The 13,097-nt window shown below is 38.7% G+C and overlaps 1 protein-coding gene across 1 annotated transcript; it reads right to left on the minus strand.

Moving 5' to 3' along the window:
- Positions 1-8,398: 8,398 nt before the first annotated feature.
- On the minus strand, positions 8,399-11,288 carry LOC139457483 (anti-apoptotic protein NR13-like). Its single transcript, XM_071238902.1, has 2 exons — positions 10,598-11,288; positions 8,399-10,096 (listed from the first exon to the last, which is right to left on the minus strand). The coding sequence occupies exons 1-2, from the start codon at positions 11,192-11,194 to the stop codon at positions 9,980-9,982; spliced, it is 714 nt and encodes a 237-aa protein (XP_071095003.1). The 5' UTR covers positions 11,195-11,288; the 3' UTR covers positions 8,399-9,979.
- Positions 11,289-13,097: the final 1,809 nt, after the last annotated feature.

The raw sequence follows: 13,097 nt of genomic DNA on the forward strand, positions 1-13,097 counted from the left end.
AACATTCATTGTCAGATCTATGTAATGACATGAACATTCAGTGTCACATCAATATCATGTCTTGAACATTCAGTGTCACATCAATATCATGTCTTGAACATTCAGTGTCAGATCTATGTCATGACATGAACATTCAGTGTCACGTCAATATCATGTCTTGAACATGCACGGTGAAGTGATGTGAAGGGTAACGGTGCTAGCCCACTGACATGCCATGCCACATGGATACATGGATACCCCTGATACTGTCTGGGCGACTAGTCCTTGTTTTAAGACTTTTGGTACGACAGGACAGGGGATCGAACCCCGACTTTCCTCACTCCAGGCAGGCGCTCTATCCACTAGACCACGGAGGTGGCCCTTGAACAAAGTCACATCCATGCCATGACGCGTGAATCCAGTGTCACTGTTTGTTTTTGACTTACGTGACAACCATATTCGATCTTCTCTTGTGACGCCATTGCTGCGGGAAATATGTCCTTGCCTTCCTAAACCGGTTTCTACATCTATCTTTGCCCTTTGAAGGGTTTCAGAATCTCTTAAGTTCGACATGATTTCAATCACGCGAGTGAGCGGGACTTCACGTGACGATGTGTGTGTGTCGTACCATTAAAGTCTATTGCTTTAGAATACTCGCTCGAGTGAACGTTGTTAGTGGTAACGCCTTAAGGTGTACATGTTGACTACCGTCAGTAGTATAGCATATATTGGTCATGCAGATACTAATCTGTAAGGTTTACATATTCAAAAACATGTTAACGGACAATTCGAATATATATTGTTGTACAGTGAAACGTTATTAGAAACCCATGATCTCTCTCTACATGTATATAGATACGGGGTTGGGGGTGGTGGTGCGGTGGTGTGTGTGTGTGTGTGTTTAATAACTTCATGGATTAAAACAATGTTAACGATACTATAAATATTCTACTCAATACAAGTTTAATATTACCCGCAATAGGAGGGCTATGTGTTGCAATACCCACCAGCCATGACAAATAAACTTTATTCGTATGAAAAACTCGGATTTAACACCCGATATATACATACATTCATTTTCTAGTATATGTATGATTTTTCTACGCCATGTAATTATTGATTCAAACACCTCGACTTAAAGACAGTCAAACACCATGACTCTGTAACGTCATTGTGGTCATATATCGACGCGACGCCAGTCTCGAACCACGGATAAGTCGACATACAGCCGACTGTCATCAGTACTAGAGTTAACGGGGTTTATTTAACAAAGTCTCTAATTGTTACTCTTGAAGTTCATAGCTAGGAATAATTCGTCTCCACATTTCTGGAAACGTCATTTCAAACATTTTTCAATTTCATCTCTGTATAACGTGTTCATTACAAATTTATAGCCGTGTTGAGATCTGCCTTGATGCTGTCTTATGTCAAAAACGACGTAAAACAATACCGACTGTAAATACGTGATTGTCAGTTCACCAAGAACTAACAGGTGAACAGTACTTTTAAAGAAACGCAAGATAAATCTTACGTATTTGAAATCAAGGTTGTGTACACTCCTCAACAATGAGTAACGCTGCTCCGTACCACCGCGTGGTGCCCTCTATTGCTGCAACCTAAAGATAGCTCCATACAGCGCCCCAATCCCTGTGTCAGGGGGGTCAGACAGCTCCACCCCCGCAACACAGATAGGCTTTCAGACTAAAGGGCCTTGATATACGCGGTTCTATTGGTAAATACGGAGTAAATGTCGACGATAAGAAAACTCGGTCAGATGTACACCTTATGTTGTCATACGTCTGTGATGACCAAAGTAGATGGACACTAAAGTACATATCGGTCATGAAGTACACACGGACATGTGTCGTCTTCCGTGAGAGATACAATGATCACAGCTTGATACATATAAGCATAATAAGCATACACAGAATGAAATCCATTAACATTTACGTAGAACGTCTTTAATTTCTTTATTCTTATGATCGTTCGTCCCTCCGTCCAACCAACCAACCATATATTTCGGTTACTCATGTGCTGGACAAAATAAGTTAGGGATCATGGATATTGTTGGGGATTTTTTATCAAATTGTGTGCTCCGTCTTCACAGAGACCATATCGGTATATGGTCTCTGGTCTTCACTACCAAAAATATTCCCCAAAATATTCATGATCCCTACTTATTTTGGTTAAGTATAGCTCTATTCAGTCAAGCATCATGAATGAACGTGGTCCAGACCAAATGTGAGAGTCCTTGAAGACAACATCCTCACATCCGTGCAACCAAGCTTCTTGTGGGTAGAGAAAAATAGTTATGAAGCCCTTAAGTCAATAAAGACAAACTGAGTTCACTTCAAGCAATCTGTCGTCAAGCAGACATTCCGGCACACACGGTTTGCGCAATTTTGTGGTTTGCCTGAAATGCCCAACCCATGTCTTCACAGCGACAGTGAATATCCGCGTTGCTGCTTGACTAGGTCAAAAATTCCGAATGACATTACTTGTGTTTTAAAAAAGAATTTAATTGAAAATATCAAGATATTTTTCATTTTTTTGTACTGTCGGTTTTCCTGAAATGCCCAACCCATGTCTTCACAGCGACAGTGTATATCCGCGTCGCTGCTTGACTATAGGTCAATTATTTCCGAATGACATTTTTATTCAAAATACTTTTAATAGTCAAATCAAACCATACTTAAAATACATTTATGACTGTTTTTGGTTGTTATTTCATAACATATTTTATTTTCGTCTCTCATCTCTAATATTATGCCTTCATTTCATCTTCTATAATCAAGAATATGATAATATTCAATATTTGCACATATTTTATAAGAATATAGAGATTAAAGAAAGACATTTGAACTCTATTGGATACTGTGTGCAGTATTTTCGTAAACCTCCATCAGCGCTTGTATTGTTCAAGCTGACAGTCACCAAATACAAAAGTACCCACAAATCCGACGTTACCTATTCATAATTATACAACAGCAATGGACAGCGACTTTACGGCGCTGTCGGAGAGGTCATGGCGACCATTTGTGTTGACACCATGAGAATGTCACTGGAATGTTGTGTATACAAACCGCATCGTAAACACGGGTTAGTGAGTTGGGTTTTGTCCCACTGAGAACTTGCAATACAATGTTGACATGATCAAAGCCTCTCTCCCGCAGAGAGACACAACGAATACGTGCGATTCTCACGGACTATTTATAGAACATGAGTAATACCTATAGGCATTCACTGTATAGTCACGGTTGACTGCGTAACTTATTGTCGTCGAACCAGGAACGACTCTCTCTATTCAATTTATCTCGGGTTACGGTCGTGGAGATAACACCAGCAAATTAATTTGAGAGAAGAAATATTGTTGTTACATAATACAGATCGTGCGCGAGTTGAAATATAATGTCGAATCGGCATTATTTCAGCCATATTGCGACTTAATACACATAATTAGATAGGTGGCACTTGAGAACATATACAATTATGTCATGTCTGTTACTTCGGGACCAACCACCCACCAACAAATCTTCCTTCGACACTTAACACTTAACCCTAACCTCGAATACTGTCATAGCAGCGCGTATCTTGTTGGTGGTGGTGCATGGTTTGTTCAACGCCGCAGCAATATTCCAGCAAAATGACAGCGGTCTGTAAATAATCGAGCCTGGACCAGACAATCCAGTGATTGATATCATGAGCATCGATCCACGCAGTTGGGTTCGATATGACATGCATCAACCAAGTCAGCGAGCCTGACCACCCGCCTCTTACGACAAGCATAGTTGCCTTTCAGCGCGTATTTACGCAATACGTATTACATCCAAATTTACGTTGGACACACTGAATACTAACTAACGTCAACCGTGGTATGAAGCCGCTTCAGAAATATATCAAGACATATGAAGATGGGAGGGGGTGGGGTTGGGGTTGGGGGATATACCAAGAATGTGATTCACACTGTAAACATACAGCATACCATTATTGGAGTCAAACATGGTCTTTGGCCTGACAAACAAACACTACATCCACTTGACTACCCAGTCCCTTCAACAATAAGGAGCACTGTAGGAGCATAATGATTTATCGACCTATTACCTCATTGCTATTCTACTCCAGAAGTTTTTAGCAGAAGTTAGATTTTAAGAAAGTGTGCCCCCAAGCCACAACTATAGGTGGGGCACTGAGAGGCACACAATAAATATACTTAAACTTCTTTAATATTTAACTACATATGTCGAGGCTACTTCTTGCTCCTTTATAAGGTGAATGCATATTATATCGTTATACATTAAAAGAACTTAACATTATAGCCAACCCCAGATATCACACGTCGAATACAATTCAAGGTCTATTGTTGTAAAGACACGTTTAATCCTTGAAAGGCTATCCGGGTTACGTGTGATTATACATAACAATTGAAAAATACTATACAGATGCTAAGTCCCCGTTAAGAGTCGGGCTAGAATTGGTTTTCAGCAATCCATGGTTGTCGAAAGAGGCGACTCGCGGGATCGTGTGGCTCGCTGACTTGGTTGATACATGTCATCGTGTCCCAATTGTCTGATTCAGACTCGTTTAGTTACAGTCCGGCGTCTTATAATATTGCGGAGTGAAGCAAGTCTAGATATTTCATAGGATCAGAATCTGAATCTCACATCATACTGGGGCTCCTTTTCAATTTTAATGTAGCTGCTTGTTTCTATCAAAATTACTTATTTTCAGAGACAAAGAGTAAGTTTTATGCAGAGGCTTTCAACCTGGGACCACACTCTGCGATAGAAGCCAACTATCTGCGCGGGAGAGTGGGCCAGGATGCTGTGGTCAGTGACGTTATAGTTCCATTCTATTTATTCTTCATGAGCTACCAGTCAAGTGATGCGGTATACCACAGCAATTTGGCACACAGCCTTAATTGCAGCAGACAGGAAAAGTAGCATTCTTCATGTGACATCAGCATCCGAATCTATGAAGGGAACCCGGCCATATATGGCCGTCCATGTTGGCACCATTGTACTATCCAAGCAGTGCACTTTAACCGACATAAGCACACTGTGCCCCCATTCTTATATCGCCATGCTTAACATCGTCGTTACAGTCGCAGTATGGGACTCTGCTTCATTGTTTATACATCACATACATGTTCTCACGTATACTTCACCATGTCACTCAAAAGGTGGAATATAATGCAACATTATGTTTAAAATCGGCTTCACACGTTGTACCCATGTCGGGAATCGAACCCGGGTCTTCGGCGTGACGAGCGAACGATTTAACCACTAGGCTACCCGACCGCTCTGATATACCAAGAACTAACGACGAGTTTATATTCAAATGTTTGACATGACAAACACAATAAACATTGGTTATAATATAAAAATAAAACCTTCTTTAGCAAACATCAAAATAAATGCTAAATAGTATTATATACTACTCAAGACAAGGTAAGAACACCCACAATTCAAAGGCTGTGTCTTGCAATACCCACCATGACAGAATAACCTGTCGTGATAAATCTGGTTATTTAACTTCTTTTGAGTAGTATATTGCACCATTGCAGGTTACGTTCCAACAACGCCAGCTAGTTTGATCGCTGGGTCATAATAACATGCGAAGTACGGGGTCGACCGTCAAACAAGATAATATACCGCATGAGTGTTTGGATAAAGGCCAGCTGGCTCGTCGCCAAGCATCGACTATCAACATTCCTATACGCTCTACAACAACCTGTTTATTTCAGCCATGTTTCGAAGCAGACACCAACCTCTGTCATTAGTGATACAGATTAAGACTAGGGGCTTATCGTACTGCAGACAGCGTACTTTACATAACGTATTAGGTAACTGGGGGTCTTGGCGATCAAGTGTTTGGGTGGGTGTTTTCGGCGGATAATCCAGACCGATTATTCTCTAGCGGCTTGTATTTACCCACTTCGTGCTCGTGACACCGAACACTCGTTTGACAAGTTTTTTGGAATATATTATTATATCCAAATCATGTTGTTTTCGTAGTGAGAGGTCTGATAAAATGTCCGAAAAGTTTATTTTACTTAGTCCCAAGTTTCCACATAGTGTGTTGCCGCCCAACTCATGAAGTATGCTGTGTTATTTAGATCACTGTGGAAATCCTGTTTCAGTGGTGTGGGTGTACAACGATTAACTGTGCTCCCATTCTCGCTGTTCCCTACTTTCCCTTCAGTTTGCCAGGAACAAAGCTTCATTGGATCATAAAATGCCCAAACAAGATTTATTTCGCAATAAACTCATCCACACACGTCCTATCTGTTTACTTCCGTATTTTAAATTACATTACGTATGCCCATAATATAGGTTGGCTGGGCATCTCAATGTTAAATTGTCATTGTAACGTAAATATTGTTAAGATTGGTGCAAGTAAAATAGTCCTGCAGTGTCTGTCGAAAAGTTGCAAATATTGTTAAACATGTTCTCATGTCATGTACCATTAATATACATGAAAAAATAACTCTTTGAACGTATATGCATCATTTATGTTCCTCACTTCGTCAAAATGATAAGGATGATGACGATGTTCTATTGTCCTTCATGCTTGGAGGACATAATAAGTTTTCCTTCAGTAAGTGGAAGGAATACATGTTATTACTCTCAAAATATCTCTACAAAGAGATATCTCTTCTCACCACATGATGCGGGGTAATTATTACTGCACAGGTACATCCATTTCTAAGTTTTAATCCTGGTTTTAACCATCTTCCCTGGGAGGCAATCGTGTGCACCAGTCAAAGCTTAAAGACAGGTGGGTGGTGCTCTTGCCTTGGGAAGATGGGTTTTAACATTAAAAACATGTATTACATGTATTCAGTATTGGAGGAAATAAAGACAATCAATAAACTATTCATCTTTTTCAATTCAATGGTGTGTGTGTGTGGAGGATGTGTGGTGGTGAAGAGGATCTCACATTTGTCTTAACGAACCCACAAAATACTATCGAATATTTTAAGAAGTATCTTTCAACTCATGGCATGCGATCTTCATCCTGGTAGTTTTTGACTGATTAATGTAGCAGCATATCAACTCCATGGTGACAATGGCCAGGCTATGACAAACAGGACAGCTTTGTCAAATAGGGCACGAGTAATAAGAGACATTTACTGTGTTTTCTTGTTTCCACAGGTACTTAACATACATCCTATGGTATGAATCAGAACTGTTTTCACAACAGTTAAATAATAAAACCTTGGTTGATAGATGTAAAGCATGTGAGGAGCTTCAATCTTGTTTTCTACCAGAATGGACTAGCAATCTTGTGGCCTTCACAAACCCTTATAAACATTTCAGAAGTTTCAGCAGCCTTACTGTGAAATGCTTACTCAGGGATACACAAATGTGACCATAAGTATAATTATACTAGTTCACAGCTCAATCCAGACTAGTTTATGTAACCTAAGTTAATTTAGTGACAGCTTGTTCTTTGACCCTGATAAAGGCAATATTAGAACTATATTACCACAGCGCTTGAATAATCAACACTGGATGAGACAACCAGTGGTTGTTGTAACCAAGTCATTACCACATAAACAAGGGCAAAAGTGAGCGTGGCTCACTAATAACCCCGACTCGCCTAGTGTGTCAGTAGTTTCAAATTAAATAATGGATAGGGTTAGGGTTTGAAAAATTCATTAAAAAATGGAAAATTAATAAATACATTTGTTTTCTTTTGACTGCACCCCTCCATATGACGCAGATTATATGTACTAAGTTTGAGATGAATCCACTGAATAGTTTAAGAGAAATCACGAGGACAAAGTTTTCGGAGGGACGGACAGACCTTGGTACAACTATATACCCCCGACCTAAAAGGTCAGGGGTATAAGAGATACACCTAAACAAGTAAATACAAGATAAACTCACAATCAGTTATTCAGATATCAGTATTTGAAATTAATCTTTAAAACCAAGGGGCATTGTCATAACCCCAAAGTTAAATTAAAAGTAGGTACCCTCTAAAAAGTTACAGATGTTGGGTTCCCAGATCCATTTACAGGGCTCTATTTAACAATATAAAACTTGCACCAGTGCAACCAAATTTGTGTCTGACTAAGCCTTACGTTTCCACACAAACTCGTTTTGTCTGGTGCAACCAAGTTTACGAATTAACATGCACTTAACATGCTCCTTAAATCAAGACCTGATATACCATAAGACCAACCAGATTTTGCATACTGATAAACATTGGAAGTACTGGTCACCACTCTCACATCTGTCAGCACCAAGGATGAAGTTCGAGGCCTCTTCTGCCCAGCCAACAACTGGCAACAACAAACGCCCGAAACATGGGTTGCGCATTCATCTAATAAACATGGGTCAAAATCAGCCCAATTTCATAATATGGAGTCACTATTTGTCATCACCTCAAGAACAGATTTACTCCAAGTTGGTCAAGTCAAGAAACTTTATGATTTTGAAAATGTACATTTATTGCACAAATAAAAGCACTAAATCAAAATATACAAAAACAATTTTTTACATGATAAACGTCGATCACAATAGTTGCGATATATTATTAAAATAGTAAAGGAAATGACTTTCAAAATAAATCAACACTTCACAATTTGGGAGTAGGCCCCATTAGGCCAAGGTTCAAGCCTGTTAATGTTCCATCTCTGTTGCCATAACTGTGATGATTATTCTACAAACTTTTTGAAAGATACATTGAAAACACAAAAGTTTGATTTCTTGGGACCCGTTTCAAGCTATTTCTACAGTTAACACCCAAATTATGGGTGAAGTCAAGCTCACTACAGTACCAAAGTGCATATTACCCGTTTGCAATCCTTAGGCTAAATGACATGTCAAATTGTGTGTTGACAAGCAGTGTTTGCTGCATTCATAACACTTCAATCCTATTTTTTGTGTGTTTACATCTTTATTAAAGATATGCATTTTCATTTCTGGCATTTCTTAACACAAAACATCTGGGTTTCCCAGTAGAATACTCCAACACTGCTCACCAAAATACAGTGAGCAGAAAGAGCACCATTAAACCCAGACAGACCAAAACAGGTCCTACCCCAAGTGAATCATCTCTTTTTCACATGAAAGACATTTCAAGAATACAGTGGATGATTCAGTGATGATATGGTGATGTTCTGTATCCTGACAGATGGAATTTACATTATCTTTAGATTTACTAATACAAAAGAATATATCAATCCATACATGCATTCACACACTGACAATTTTCCTCGAAGTTTACAACATTCAAAAATGCTACTTTTCTTACAAAATAAACTTAAGAAGCATATATCAAGAAAGTAACATGACATGTAGTCAAGACAGGTTACATGTTTCTGGAGAGTTAGGGTAAACAATCCATTGATCATTGGCATATACCTGTACTCCTCTTTAGTTTGAAAACCCTTCCAAAGATAATCGGGAGTAGTATTAATTCAATACACAGTCGTGTGTACAGAAGGCCATATAACAAATTCAGTATTTCTACCATTTCATTGATTAGGGGTTGGTTAATCAATGTAATCCAAACGATCTTTTCTCTGGCACGCAAAATAAAAATTGTCATATCCTAGGTTAAAAATAAAAGATATGGATCATTCTTTCACACGGATGAGATTCAACATCCAGATGCACAATGACATGAAAAACGACATTCAAATTTAAAATTAAACAGGGCACAATTGTCATCTTTGACAGAAAACATCCAAAGTATGCCTTACTTACATTCATCAGACTGCTGACGAAAACTATATTTTCATTCTGACTTAAACATATAGACTTTCAGAGTATAAAAATAAAATAATCACGAGTTATAGTACTTCAGATACTTTCTGCAAACATCACCATTCTCACACAAAGGTTCAGCGGCCCTCAAATGTCGTTTTAATTCATTCAAGATACAATCCAACTTCTCGAAAGTTTATCACTATATACAGAGTTTATCAATGATTTGGCAATTTTTCAGATTGCTTAAAAAACTTGTTTGGTGATCATGTTGAAAATCTTCATCTCGTTGCTACTACAGTAGCAAGAGCACCAAGGCCAACGGCAGTGAATAACAATCCCTTCCACATTTTTTCTTCAAATTCACCCTGGTCTGGAAAATACTCTGCGAATGCTTCCTGTAAACAAAGGGAAGATAATATAAAATTCATACATCATATTAGTAATAGAATACTAACTGCTCCACATCAATAATGAGAAAGCCTTGCATAAAAGTCCCGGAATGAGGCTTTGTAGGGTCCGAAAGTCTTACTCCTGAACATGGTGAATATTGTGCTACAAAGTAATTAATTTTGTTTGATGAAGCACACCCCGCTCAGCAATATCCCAGCTTATATGACGACAGTTTGTAAATAACTGAGACTGGACCAAACAATCGAGGGACTGATATCATGAGCATTGATCTATGCAATTAGGATACAATGACAAGCATCAACCAAGTCAGTGAAACAGCCATTAGTCGCCTTTTACACCTAGCATGGGTTGCCTCTTCTAAACCGGATCTTTACAGGTATTCAAGTGTTGTAGCCTGAATATCATGCCTATGACTTGATATATTTTCTGTAACGGCCGAAAATGATACCCAGGTTAACAAATATCACATGTGAATGAATACATACCCATCCACCATGATCAAGGATCCATTTCCCGAGTTTGTTTGCAACATATTTTCCAACATACAAAGCAATCTTATCTGGAAAGTCACCATGTCCTTGAACATCACGAAAATGTGCAGCTAATCTCAGAGCAAATGCATACACAGCAACGATCCGGCCCCAGTTTATTTGGCCATCGTCAAAAATTTCATCTGCAATATTGACAAAAGTCCTGAATGCATTTCCTTCTTCAACCTTCAACTTGTTTACCATCCCTTTGAATACAATGTTGTGTCTGTCTGACAACTCTTTCACTGTTCTCCTCATGGTCCGGCAGTATTTATTGGGAGGCTTCCTGTTATCTCCGGTTATGAAATTTGAAATCACATCTGAAGCTATTACTTCGGCACCTCGCCTCACTTCATCAATTGGTGAGTTTCCACTGCCTGTTTGTGTCGATTCATCAGCTAACGAAGCAAAGTCGTTCAATCCTTTGGAGCCAGGAAGGAGTCCCATCTGCTTCGTTATTTCGGCAAACAAGTTTCCCTTAGTATACATCTTCGAATTCAAGTTTGACTTGCTGTTCGCCAGCTTTGTTTGTTCTAATGTGGAATCAGCCATTTCACGGCCTATATAACTCTCCCGGCTCCTACAAAGTCTGAATCTCGTCTATTCCGGTCGCCTCAAAATGGCGAGAGACGATGAAGGGAAACAATGACGTCACTAGACAACACGTCATGTCATCGCGATGTGATTGGTTGGTGATCTGCCAATCATTTGTCAGGTTGAAACTAAGACTTTCCAAACAACTGTTTCAAAAACTTCTAGAAATTTCCGAACATTATTTGAATACAAAAACATTTCTTGTTGTAGGAATTATTCCGAAAACAAAAGCTCTTTGTAACACAAGTAGCAGTCAAGCTATAACTTTAGATGTAAAAAGACTTTGACATGTATTTTTTTAGTTAAAGTCGTTAATAATTTACTTTGGATGGAGAGTTATGTCACGAATCACAGCAATGGTGTGATATTGTCCATACAACTCGATGCATCAATCAGTATCATAGTTATTCCTTGCAATGTCCTTGAAATGTGATGCGTGAATACAAGTTCCTTGTATGTTCGTATGTTAGTTTTGGTGAATAAAAATGAACATAAATTCAAAATAACACACACACACACACACACACACACACACACACACAAACACGTGCGGATTTCTTCTTACAGATGACATCTTGCAATCAAGTATTGCCCTGCATTCTGTTATAAATAACTGTTATAAATAAGTTATCGGTATGCAAATAGATGATGGCTTAATTATAATGCAACAAGTTGCACGCAGTTATTCTTTAAATAACGGTAAGAAAGAAGTTTATGCAAGTAAACTTTGGTGAAGTTTAAACCAGCAGATCAAACTCAACACTGGAATGTACCAGACTTTTTCTGAAAAAAAACCCGTCATTTCTGCCTCCATTAGATTTGTAAGACTGTAGTGGTGTAATGTCTGTCCAAGTAAGTAAATGTGTCTTAATATTCACCCTGGCGCGTGCACATGAGGAATCAACTGATATTGCAATTGCAAGACACGTTCTAATGTATTATCTTAATATTCAGGAAAGAAATATGATGTTGGAACCAAGATGTCCCAGACATCCCCGTCCCTGGTAAGATATGCTGACTGTAATATGTAACACAAGGTTTCAGTGGAACAATCTGAGTATACCTCCACAACTAAAGGTTATGTTTATGCTTAGCGTAAACAACCTTGACCTTGTACATAAATAACGAATTGTATAATTAATGATTGAAATTTCTGTCTGTATCTTCAAGTTGGAGGGGGAAGACAATCTGCCTATCTCAGAATCTGTATGTAAATAGAGAGAGAGCTTCCCGAACAGATCCTTCTAATTAGGACTGCCCTATTCCACCTATGGTATTGTCTGAATTGCCAGTAATCCAAGACTTCAAGACTTCAAGACTTCAAGACTCTTTTATTCTGTAATAAAGGCCTCCCGCCAAGAGTACATGTGTATATAATCAAGTCACGACAATTTTAAGTTACAAACAACAATTACAATCATTAAGAAGAGATCTACTATGATCATCAAGAGGAGGTGAAGCATTCGCAAACTGTATATAAAGTTGTCTCCCTTTAACCTATGAGATAAACCTGCCTTGCCCGCGTGCATTTAACAATATAGAGTGCTAAAGATTCTGACAAAGAATTATCTGTCATAACTCTCTCAAATTTGTCTAGAGTACAAAGATTACTAGTACAAATACTTGGCAAAAGCATATTTCTGAACTTGTTACACAAGTAACCAGTAATCCCTTCCTCCAGTATCTAATGACGGTCTGACAGGCAGGGGTAACCTAAACCAACATATATTTTGAGACCTATTAGTGGACCTATTTGCTAGATATGTCAACCTGCCGTTGTTTAAAGCTAATAGTGGTGTAAAGGCCTTCGTATTGTTTATTATTGATAGACAAACCAATTAATTACAGGAGTCACAGCAGA

The sequence above is a fragment of the Haliotis cracherodii genome, unplaced genomic scaffold (assembly GCF_022045235.1).
Source record: "Haliotis cracherodii isolate W230 unplaced genomic scaffold, xgHalCrac1.p SCAF_1, whole genome shotgun sequence".
Taxonomy (NCBI): domain Eukaryota; kingdom Metazoa; phylum Mollusca; class Gastropoda; order Lepetellida; family Haliotidae; genus Haliotis; species Haliotis cracherodii.

Coding starts and splice junctions, on each gene's coding strand:
- LOC139457483 (XM_071238902.1), bottom strand. CDS start 11,194: ATGGCTGATTCCACATTAGAACAAACAAAGCTGGCGAACAGCAAGTCA. Junction 10,097..10,597: donor TCCTTGATCATGGTGGATGG/GTATGTATTCAT, acceptor CTTTGTTTACAG/GAAGCATTCGCAGAGTATTT.